Raw genomic sequence first — 11,318 nt, 5'->3', positions numbered from 1 at the left:
AGGTAGTTGTAGAGGGCAATGAGGTCACCCCTGAGCCTCCTCTTCTCCAGGCTAAGCAACCCCAGCTCCCTCAGCCTCTCCTCACAGGGCTGTGCTCAAGGTCTCTCCCCAGCCTTGTTGCCTTTCTCTGAACACCTTCAAGTGTCTCAATGTCCTTCTTAAACTGAGGGGCCCAGAACTGACGGGGCCAGAACTGACAGCCTCACTGAAAAAAGGAGGCATTCAGAAAGAAAAGCCCAAAGCACACAGGAATATTGAAGGTTGTAAAGGATCTTGGAGCAACGTTGCTTCCTCACATGGCTGCCGTTTCATACCACACCCAGTCATTAAGAATCAATAGTTCTCCGTGCTGTTAATGTTTGAGCCTGAACCTCCAGGGCGAGTCTGAGGAACTATAAACTGTGTGGAGAAGCACAGCCAGACACTGCCAACCTGTGTAAAGGAGATTCCCACAGCTGAAAGCAAGAGGTGTTTGTAGAGCCAAAGAAGCTTTTCATGTTACAGGTAAGGGCTGATCTGACTTCCATGTCATGGAAAGATTGGAAAAGCTGAAGGCAGAGCCTTGCTGGAGAGTTTTTCTGGCAGTGTTTCTGGACAACTCAGTTGTCCTTTAAAATGGATGGCTGCCGTGCTAAGGCTTTGTCTGGTTTGTGTTTGCTTTGGATCAATTTCCTCTGTTTTCTCCTCACTGAATTTTGAACATCTGAAATAACTTACAGAAAATCAATCTCTCTTTTTTTGTTTCTTTTGAGGGGGGAGGAGGGGAACAAAATGCTTGTGATTGTCACTGATTTTAATCTCTGGGAGTATTCTTTGCTCTCTGAATGTTTATTGTTAAAAGACGCTGGGATGTTTGTGATGGTTTTCCTAGAGGTCTCTGCTCAGGCAGGGGAACCAAAAGGGATTATTGTGGATACAGCACTGAGATGAAACAAAGAAATGGAGGGGGAAAAATATGGCTTCAGTCCTCAGCCAGACCTCAGGCTGCTTTTAGTTAAGCTGATCCTATTCTAATCCTGAAGCTGCCCTATTATTGAAAACTTCTGTGTGAATTTATATATACAAATGATTCCATTCTGGGTGACAGAGGAGTGTCTTTTGGGGGTTTGGTTCCTTGGCAGTCTGATGCCTGGTGGCAGCTTCCAGCCCAAACGGGGACGTTCAAGGGCTTGATCGGGCCACTCGTCCTGGCCTTGCTACCCCCACCACAAGTGGCAGGACCTTAGGCACTGATGTTTGCATTCAACAAGAAGGGAAGAGCAAAAGGCTGCTGCCATGTAAACCTGTAACCTACAAGATGGCTCTGTTTCCACTGCTGTGTTTCATAACCAGATGTGGACAGAGAATCCTGGCTGAGCCCCAGCACGCTCACAGAGCCTCATGATGAGTGCGTTTCCCTCCTTCTTCTGTCCCCCCTGCCAGGGCTGGATGTGTCCCTTCCTTAAACTTTCTCCTCAGCAGAGTAGGTCTTACTCTCTCTCTTTGGCATCCCCAGACCACCCCATAGCCTTTTTCCTCAGGATTTTTAGCTCCCTGCTGTCGCCCCACTGCTGGCTGGTCAAGGGGCCATGCCTCCCTCGGAGGGGCAGGTCACAATATCACAGTGCATTAGAGGTTGGAAGGGATCTCAAGAGGTTATCAACCCCCCTGCCCAAGCAGGATCACTTAGGGTAGTCTGCATAGGAAGGCATCCAGGTGGGGTTGGAAAGTCTCCAGAGAAGGAGACTCCACAACCTCTCTGGGCAGCCTGCTCCAGGGCTCTGCCACCCTCACACCAAAGAAGTTTCTCCTCATGTTGAGTTTGCATCCATTGGTCCTTGGCTTATTACTGCACACCACCAAAAATGGCTTGGCTCCCTCCAATTGACACCCTCAGCTATTGATAGACATTGATCAGATCCCCTCTTCTCCAGACTAAACAGCCCCAGGGCTCTCAGCCTCTCTCAAGTCCCCTAATCATCCTCGTGGTTCTCTCTTGGATTCTTTCCAGCAGTTCTCTGTCTTTCCTGAGCTGGGGAGCCCAAAGCATGCAGGGCACACACTAAAGCTTCCCCCTTGGGGACAGTCCTCTGTCCCACCTGCCACTCCAAATTAACAAGGGATTAGTTATTTTTGGAGTGCCTACCATGCCGTAAAGAGCAGCTGAAACTGGCTGATGTATTCAGAAGGGACCAGGAGGAGGGAAGTGAAGAGACTATTGAAGAGAGAGTGGAATTAAATGATTTTCTTTTGACTATCTAACTGAAATATCAGCAATAGACTTGTCTCAAAATGTCTTCCCAGGAAGTTCAGAATGCCTTCTTTACCTTTGACCTGCCTGTGCCAGGCCCTGTCTCCTCTCTGGCTGCAAGCAGGGAAGTGAGGGGACCTTCTCAGCAGGCATCACTGCCAGGCAGCTACAGGGGGATCACCTTCAGCCTTTATTTCCTAGAAAATGTAATGATTTTCATGATCATTCCTGGTTCCAAAGGGTTTCAGGCACTGGCATAGGCTGCCCAGGGAGGTGGTTGAGTCACCAACCCCAGATGTGTTTAAAGGTCATTTGGATGTGGTGGTTGAGGATATAGTTTAGGGGTGAACTTTGTAGAGTAGGGTTAATGGTTGGACTTGGTGATCCTGAGGGTCTTTTCCAACCTGAATGTTTCTGTGATTCTGTGTGCCATTTTATTTCCACCAGTACCCCTGCAGCTAGCTACAGCCCAGGGAAAGGCCATAGCTGCACACACACACAAAGACCCTGCTCAGAATGGGATTTGCATGATAAAGTCCTGTGGCATGCCCTAGACTGAGTGCTGGAGAGAGCAGCAGTGTGGGCAGCAGCTTCTGTATTCATAGGTCCTGGATTAGGTCAGCCACTGAGGAAAGAAAAGAGGTGAAAGAAAAGAGTTAAAAGAAAAGGAAAAAAAAAAGAGGTATGATGAGAAGCCCAAATAGGAAGGCATCTGGTGGGAGCTGTGCCTCTGCACCATCTTCTCATTGGGCTCACATGGGACAGTGCTGTGCTGGCTGAAGGGTACTTGTAGATATGAGTACCTTGAGTCCTGTCTCCAGTTCTGTGCCCCTCAGTTTAGGAAAGATGTTGAGATGCTGGAAGGTGTCCAGAGAAGGGCAACAAGGCTGGGGAGGGGTCTGGAGCACAGCCCTGTGAGGAGAGGCTGAGGGAGCTGGGGTTGCTTAGCCTGGAGAAGAGGAGGCTCAGGGGAGACCTTCTTGCTCTCTGCAACTCCCTGAAGGGAGGTTGTAGCCAGGTGGGGGTTGGTCTCTTCTCCCAGGCACCCAGCACCAGAACAAGAGGACACAGTCTCAAGCTGTGCCAGGGGAAGTTTAGGCTGGAGGTGAGGAGAAAGTTCCCAGGAAGAGTAATTGGCCTTTGGAATGTGCTGCCCAGGGGGGTGGTGGAGTCACCATCACTGGTGGTGTTCAAAAAGGGATTGGATGTGGCACTTGGTGCCATGGTTTAGTTAGTCACGAGGTCTTAGGTAATAGGTTGGACTTGATGATCTCTGAGGTCTTTTCCAACCTTATTGATTCTATGATTCTATGAGCTACACAAAGCACTACTGAAGAGTACAGCAATGTAACCCAGGTTCACCTCTCTCCAGGAGCAGCCTCCTAGGTACTCACCTAGATTCCAGGAGGATGTAACATAAGGCATGACAGTGTCTGCTCAGCCATTTCAAATTCAAAGCAGGCACCTGAAAGGAGCCACCAATACCTGAAGGGATCCTACATAAGCCTGCAGAGGTACTTTTCATAAGGGTATCTAGAGACAGGACAAGGGGGAATGGTTTGAAGCTGAGGCAGAACAGGGTTAGACTGGAGCTTAGGAAGATGTTTTTCAGTATGAGGGTGGTGAGACTCTGGAGTAGGTTGCCCAGGGAGGCTGTGGATGCCTCCTCCCTGGAGGTGTTTAATGCCAGGCTGGATGAGGGCTTGGATAGCCAAGCCTGGTTGAGACGTGACCCTGTCCATGGCAGGAGAAATGGAGCAGATAATCTCTGAGATCCCTTCCAACCTAAGCCATTCTATGATTCCTTAGACCTCAAAACTTTGTTTCCATTGAGCATGGTGTTTTAAGGAGTGCTGTTTAGTCTGGAGAAGAGTAAGAGGGGATCTTACCAATGTTTACAACTACCTGAAGGGTGGGTGTCAAGAAAGGGCCAGGCTCGTTTCACTGGTGATAGGATGAGGGGCAATAGGTACAGACTGGAACATGGGAGATTCCACCTCAACATGAGGAAAAGCTTCTTTGTTGTGAGAGTGATAGAGACTGGGAACAGATTGCCCAGAGAGGTTGTGGAGTCTCCTTCTCTGGAGACTGTCCAAACCTGCTTGGATGTGTTCCTGTGTGACCTGCCCTGGGTGACTCTGCTCTGGCAGGGAGGGGTTGAACTCGATAGTCTCCAGAGGTCCTGTCCAGCCCCTACCATTCTACCATTCTGTGGCACCTCCAGCTTCCTCTGCAAGCTGCACCAAACAGTTGTGGGGGTTTTGTAACCAGAGGACAGAGGCCTGAGGATGGCCCCTGCAAGCCTTTCATCTGCTTGTGGTTATAGTGTTTCCTGTGAACGTGTTGGTGCCTTCAGCAAAGCAGAAATGAAAAAGGGGCTTGCATGACACACAGCTGTTGCAACAGTGAGGTTGTGTGGCTTGATGCTTGGTGCCACTCTCAATCTCTGACAGTTGCTTCAGGCTCTCACTCTGTGGGGCACCTTCTGCACCACTTGGGACAGACCTGATGGGCATGAGATTCTCAACTAGCTAGGAGTCTCTCCTTCCATGGGCAGAGCCTCCCTGGTCCTTCCTTCAGCTTCAGGGAAGCTTAGTTGTAGCCTTTACCCTCCAAAAGCCTGGGCCAGCTCTGTGGGGTTAAAGTGGCTCTCACCTCTTCTTTTCAGGAGCTGGAGCAAAGCATACTGCAGTATGTTTAAGCTGTGTGGACTTCAGTTTCTGCTTGTCATTCACTTGGTGAGTTCCAGCTTTTCCTTTTTTTATCTGGGAGCAAACAGCAAAGGTTGCCTGCGAGCCTCTGAGCTCTAACCCACAGGGCATCCCAGTCTGCAGGTCAGGCTGGCAGCTTGTGTCAGCAGAGCAGCTCTAACTCGGGGTGTGGGAGTGTGGCCCTGACATGTGTGTGACCCCCATGGCCAAAAGTTAAGACAACATGTCAGTCATCAGGGGAAAAAAACCTTGAAAAAGCCTGAAAGACACCAATTCACCTGTGTTACCTCTTGTGCTTCCTCCTTGTCTACTGCTTCCCACCCCCCAAAGTGGGTTTGATGCTGGAAAAGGTTTAAAAGCCTGCCACAAATCAGCACAGAGTGAGGACATCTGTATCATCTTCTGTGCTATAATCCAGACACGTGCTGCTGACATATCAAACGTGCTCTAAGGCTTATAATGGCACAGAGTTTAAACCATGCATATTGATTGTTTCTCCTCATCATCCCATCTCTGTGAATCCCTTTTCAGAGCATTTTCTGCAAGTGAAATGGATTAATTATGCTATTTATTGGCCTCAACTCTTCACTTCAATGGGGTTTGGCATGGATGACCTGTGGAGGGCCCTTCCCAGCCAGACCATTTTGTCTGATTCCCTGATTCCCTGTTTCTGTGATTCTCTTACTCTCTAATTCCCTCATTCCCTGAATCTCTGATTCCTTGATTCTCTGATTCTCTTATTCTCTGATTCCCTGGTTCCCTGATTCTCTGATTCTCATATTTCCTGATTCCCTGAATCTCTGATTCCTTGATTCTCACATTCCCTGATTCCCTGGTTCTCTGATTCCTTGATTCTCATATTCCCTGATTCCCTGATTCTCTGATTCCCTGGTTCCCTGATTCCTTGATTCTCATATTCCCTGACTCCCTGATTCTCTGATTCCCTGATTCTCTGATTCTCTTATTCTCTGATTCCCTGATTCTCTTATTCTCTGATTCCCTGGTTCCCTGATTCTCTGATTCTCATATTCCCTGATTCCCTGAATCTCTGATTCCTTGATTCTCATATTCCCTGATTCCCTGATTCCCTGGTTCTCTGATTCCTTGATTCTCACATTCCCTGATTCCCTGATTCTCTGATTCCCTGACTCTCAGATTCTCTGATTCCCTGATTCCCTGGTTCTCTGATTCCTTGATTCTCACATTCCCTGACTCCCTGATTCTCTGATTCCCTGGTTCCCTGATTCCTTGATTCTCATATTCCCTGACTCCCTGATTCTCTGATTCCCTGATTCTCATATTCCCTTATTCCCTCATTCCTTGATTCTCATATTCCCTGATTCCCTGAGTCTCTGATTCTCGGATTCTCATATTTCCTTATTCCCTGATTCCCTGAATCTCTGATTCCCCAATTCTCTGATTCCCTGACCCTCAGGTTTATTGAAGTCTGTAAAGGTTGCAGTCATGACTTGTGCTTTACAAATGAGGCTAACAGAAAAAGCTACAAGCAGAGTAAAACACACATCAGTTAAATATGCCTCAGACTATGGGGACCCTGGGGGGTGGGACTGATGTGCAGCAGCGAGAACCTGCTCTTCCCTTCCTGTTTCAGAAGCTGCTGCCTCTGGCTGTGCCAACTCCCTGTGAAGCCAGTCTGCAGGCATGGTAGCTATCTTCAAAAGGGATGCCTGCCAGATATGGGCCGAGGAGAAAAGCCCTCTTTCCCCTTCAGGCCCCTGAGCAGTGATTCATGCTGTAGACATACGTTTGGAAACATTTATGGGCCACATAAAGTCATTTTAATCAACAGGGAGAGATATCTCTTCCTTGCTTCACAGCCTGCACTTTGGACCTCTTGGGTTTTATAATGGCAGCCTTTGTTCCTCCACGGAAAAGAACACGACCAAGCAGGTCCCATCCGCAAAATGGCCCTGGGAACAACCCTCCTGCAGCCAGGTTGTGCCCAGCAGTGTGGCACAGGGACAGGTGGAGCAGCTCAGATCCAGGGTCCTGCTATCTGGAAGGTGTCCAGAGAAGGGCAACAAAGCTGGGGAGGGGTCTGGAGCACAGCCCTGTGAGGAGAGGCTGAGGGAGCTGGGGTTGCTTAGCCTGGAGAAGAGGAGGCTCAGGGGAGACCTTCTTGCTCTCTACAACCACGTGAAGGGAGGTTGTAGACAGGCAGAGGTTGGTCTCTTCTCCCAGGCAACCTGTGGCAGAACAGGAGGACACAGTCTCAAACTGTGCCAGGAGGGGTTTATGCTGATGTTAGGAAGAAGTTCTTCCCAGAAATGTAATTGGCCATTGGAATGTGCTGCCCAGGGAGGTAGTGGAGTCCCCATCCCTGGAGGTGTTTAGGAGGAGACAGGATGGGGCACTTGGTGCCATGGTTTAGTTGATGAGATGGTGTTGGGTGATAGGTTGGACTTGGTGATCTCAAAGCTCTCTTCCAACCTTATTAATTCTATTCTATTCTATTCTACTTAAGGGCAACAAGGCTGGTGAGAGGCCTTGAACACAAGCCCTATGAGGAGAGGCTGAGGGAGCTGGGGTTGCTTAGCCTGGAGAAGAGGAGGCTCAGGGGAGACCTCATTGCCCTCTACAACTACCTGAAGGGAGGTTGTAGCCGGGAAGGGGTTGGTCTCTTCTCCCAGGCACCCAGCACCAGAACAAGAGGACACAGTCTCAAGCTGTGCCAGGGGAGGTTTAGGCTGGAGGTGAGGAGAAAGTTCTTCACCGAGCGAGTTGTTTGTCATTGGAATGTGCTGCCCAGGGAGATGGTGGAGACCCCATCCCTGGGGGTGTTCAAGAGGGGATTGGATGTGGCACTTGGTGCCATGGTTTAGTCATGAGGTCTGTGTTGATAGGTTGGACTTGATGATCCTTGAGGTCTCTTCCAACCTTAGTGTCGTAGGGTCAAACGGTCACACTTAGTTATACTGTGATACTGTGATACTGTGATACTCTATTCTATTCTATCTTGTCTCTGGAGGAGCCCAGCAGTCAACAAAAATAGGGACAGGTAGATGTAAAATACATTTTCCTTGTATGTGGGAAGGGCTTGGAGTTATAGGATGAGGAGCAATGGTTTGAAACTGGAGCAGGGCAGAGTTAGGTTGGCCATCAGGAGGAAGTTCTGCACAGTGAGAGTGGTGAAACACTGGAACAGGCTGCCCAGGGATGTGGTTGAGGTCCCATCCCTGGAGACATTCAAGCTCAGACTGGATGTGGCCCTGTGCAGCCTGCTGTAGCTGGAGGTGTCCCTGCTTAATGCAGGGGGGTCGGCCAAGATGCCCTTTGAGGCTTCCTTCTAACCCAATGCAATCTGTGAACCTGTGAACAGGTACCTATTGCAAGGCCCTTTAAAGGGCTGTGTTTTTTCCTGCTGTCAGTAATGTTCCCTAGCATCCCACCCCCTCCTCTTCCAGTTCTCACAATGTTTTAGTTTTCCTGTTTGGGAAAGGAGTCACAAGCCCTCAGAGGTGATGAGGGCAACATCCATGACTAATATTATGCAGAATCTGACATTATTCAAACACCTCTTGTAATCCACCCACCCACCCACACATCCACAGCAGTGCTTGAGGGGAGGCTGCACTCCACTTGGCCATGGTTTTGTCCTAGGCAGAGTTAGGTTTTCCCTTGGTCATATGTAGACTGTGCTTTTCTGTGAGAGGCCACATAGCTGCCCCAGCAGCACTAGGACCAAATCCAGGGGAAAAGTCATGCAGCAGAGAGCATGCACTCCCACAGCCCTGCTCCATAGGGTGATCAACAGGGTGACAGTGGCATCCCAAGGCTGTAAGGCAAAAAACCCCATAACATCACATAATTGGGTTTACTCCAGAAGAAAGGGAGTTTTATCTGTGCAGCCAAGTCATAGACTGGCTTAGGCTGGAAGGGACCTCAGAGGTCATCTGCTCCAACACATGGATGCCTCTCAACTAGGCTGGAATGCCCAAGCCCTCATCCAGTCTGGATTTACTGAGGAAATTACAAGGGATGCAGGTCCAATTCCTCCCCATCCCCAGCTGTGGGGTAGGGTCTCCTGACACATTTGTGGTCACAGGACTGTGCAGCTCCTGGATGGGATGTGGCTGATCCTGCTAGGAACACAGAGCTGATTCAGAAAGGCTTTTAGGAACTTGCTCTTGCTCTCAGCTTTTTGGTGCTTCTGTTTGCTGGTGGAAGCATGCTCAAAGCTCTTAATTATGTAGTGGTTAGAAAAGGGCAGGGCCCAAAGGTTTGCTTTCAAATTAATGGACAGATAACTGCTTCTACAACTGGATGTGCACTAAAGAACCCTAACTGCTTCTACAACTGGATGTGCACTAAAGAACCCTAACTGCTTCTACAACTGGATGTGCACTAAAGAACCCTAACTGCTTCTACAACTGGATGTGCACTGGACCCGAGCAAAGCCTTTGACACTGTCCCACACCACATCCTGGGCTCCAGGCTGGTGACACATGGGTGTGATGGGTGACCACTAGATGGATAAGGAACTGGCTTGATGGCTGCACCCAAAGAGTGGCTGTCCATGGCTCTATGTCCCAGTGGAGGCCAGGGACAAGCAGAGTGCCTCAGGGATCAGTCCTGGGACCAGGCTTGTTCAACATCTTTGTGGGTGCCATGGACAGTGGCACTGAGTGCACCCTCAGCAAGTTTGCTGATGACACCAAGCTGTGTGGTGCAGCAGACAGGCTGGAGGGAAGGGAGGCCATCCAGAGGGACCTGGACAGGCTGGAGAGGTGGGCACAAGCCAACCTCAGGAGGTTCAACAAGACCAAGGGCAGGGTCCTGCAGCTGGGTCGAGGCAATCCCAGGCACAAATCCAGGCCGGGCAGTGACTGGCTGGAAAGTAGCCCTGAGGAGAGAGACTTGGGGGTGCTGGGGGAGGAGAAGCTCAACAGGAGCTCTCAGGGTGCACTTGCAGCCCAGAAAGCCAATCAGCTCCTGGGCTGCATCAGGAGAAGTGTGGCCAGCAGGTCGAGGGAGGTGATTCTCCCCCTCTGCTCAGCTCTGGGGAGACCCCACCTGGAGTACTGCCTCCAGTTCTGGAGCCCCTATTGCAAGAGGGATCTGGAGGTGCTGGAAGGTGTCCAGAGAAGGGCCAGAAGGATGAGCAGAGGGCTGGAGCACCTCTCCTGTGAGGACAGACTGAAGGAGTTGGGGCTGTTCAGTCTGGAGAAGAGAAGGCTCCGAGGTGACCTCATTGTGGCCTTCCAGTATCTGAAGGGGGCTACAGGAAGGCTGGGGAGGGACTGCTCAGGATCTCAGGGAGTGATAGGACTAGGGGGAATGGAATGAAGCTGGAGGTGGGGAGATTCAGGCTGGAGGTGAGGAGGAAGTTGTTCCCCATGAGAGTGGTGAAGCCCTGGAATGGGTTGTCCAGGGAGGTGGTCGAGGCCCTGTCCCTGGGGGTGTTTAAAAGCAGGCTGGCTGAGGCTGTGGCCAGGCTGATCTAGTGTGGGGTGTCCCTGCCCATGGCAGGGGGGTTGGAACTAGATGATCCTTGTGGTCCCTTCCAACCCTGAATGAAACTATGAAACTATGAAACTATGAAACTATGAAAGAGCCCAGAGCTGTTCAAACCTCTCCTCCATGGTACCACAGCAGAACGGCTTGCAAGAGGCCGGGTGATGGAGAGCTGCTGTTTGTGCCTGGTGACAGGAGACATCCCTCAGCTGCTTCCCTCCATCCTTTTCTTTCTCTCTCCCAGGCTGTGTGCCAGGATGTGGGGGACTTGCACGTAACTGGGCCGCTGCAGGACATGAATTTCTCTATTCCAGAAGGAGGAGGAGTGCGCTTCATTTACCAGGTAATCAAACGCCCCTTGGCATCCCCTCGGGTCAAGAAGTCCACAGCTGGCACACACTGAGCTGGTGGGAAGTGTTGTCATCTCTGCTGGTGGGAAAAACAAAGAGCTGAGAGGATGTGAAATTAACTCTGACTTCCTCTATCTGGCAATTCAAGAGGCTATATGCAAAGGGCAGGAGACAACCTCTGCTCTGCTCACAAACACATTTTTAAAGAGCTTGCCCTCAGACAGGTATTAAGAAAATTCACATTCCCAGAGAATGGGTTCCCAGAGGTCATCATTTTCAGTCAGCTCTGGGGCTTGCTTCCTAAAGCCATGACCACAGAAGGATAGCTCCAGCTCCCAGGGAAATGGGGGCTGGGGCTGCTTAGCCTGGAGAAGAGGAGGCTCAGGGGAGACCTTATTGCTCTCTACAACTACTGGCTATAGCCAGGTGGAGGTTGGTCTCTTCTCCTAGGCAGGCAATCAGCACCAGAACAAGAGGTCACAGTCTCAAGCTGTGCCAGGGGAAGTTTAGGCTGGAGGTGAGGAGAAAGTTCTTCCCAGCAAGATTGATTGG

The 11,318-nt window shown here is 50.3% G+C and overlaps 1 protein-coding gene across 1 annotated transcript in view; it reads left to right on the top strand.

The window, feature by feature from the left end:
* The first annotated feature begins 431 nt into the window (after positions 1-431).
* The window catches only part of CDH17 (cadherin 17), a 50,448-nt gene continuing 39,561 nt past the window's right edge, over positions 432-11,318 (top strand). The window contains exons 1-3 of the mRNA XM_068164293.1: positions 432-504; positions 4,899-4,968; positions 10,661-10,759. Coding sequence (XP_068020394.1) covers positions 4,924-4,968; positions 10,661-10,759 — 144 coding nt within the window. The 5' untranslated portion in view covers positions 432-504; positions 4,899-4,923. The remainder of the gene's footprint in view (positions 505-4,898; positions 4,969-10,660; positions 10,760-11,318) is intronic.

Source organism: Melanerpes formicivorus, unplaced genomic scaffold (assembly GCF_026170545.1).
Source record: "Melanerpes formicivorus ecotype bairdi unplaced genomic scaffold, bMelFor1.0.p_v2 SCAF_79, whole genome shotgun sequence".
Lineage (NCBI taxonomy): Eukaryota > Metazoa > Chordata > Aves > Piciformes > Picidae > Melanerpes > Melanerpes formicivorus.
The sequence above is the reverse complement of the archived record's forward strand: the minus strand, read 5'-3'. Positions and strand labels throughout refer to the sequence as shown.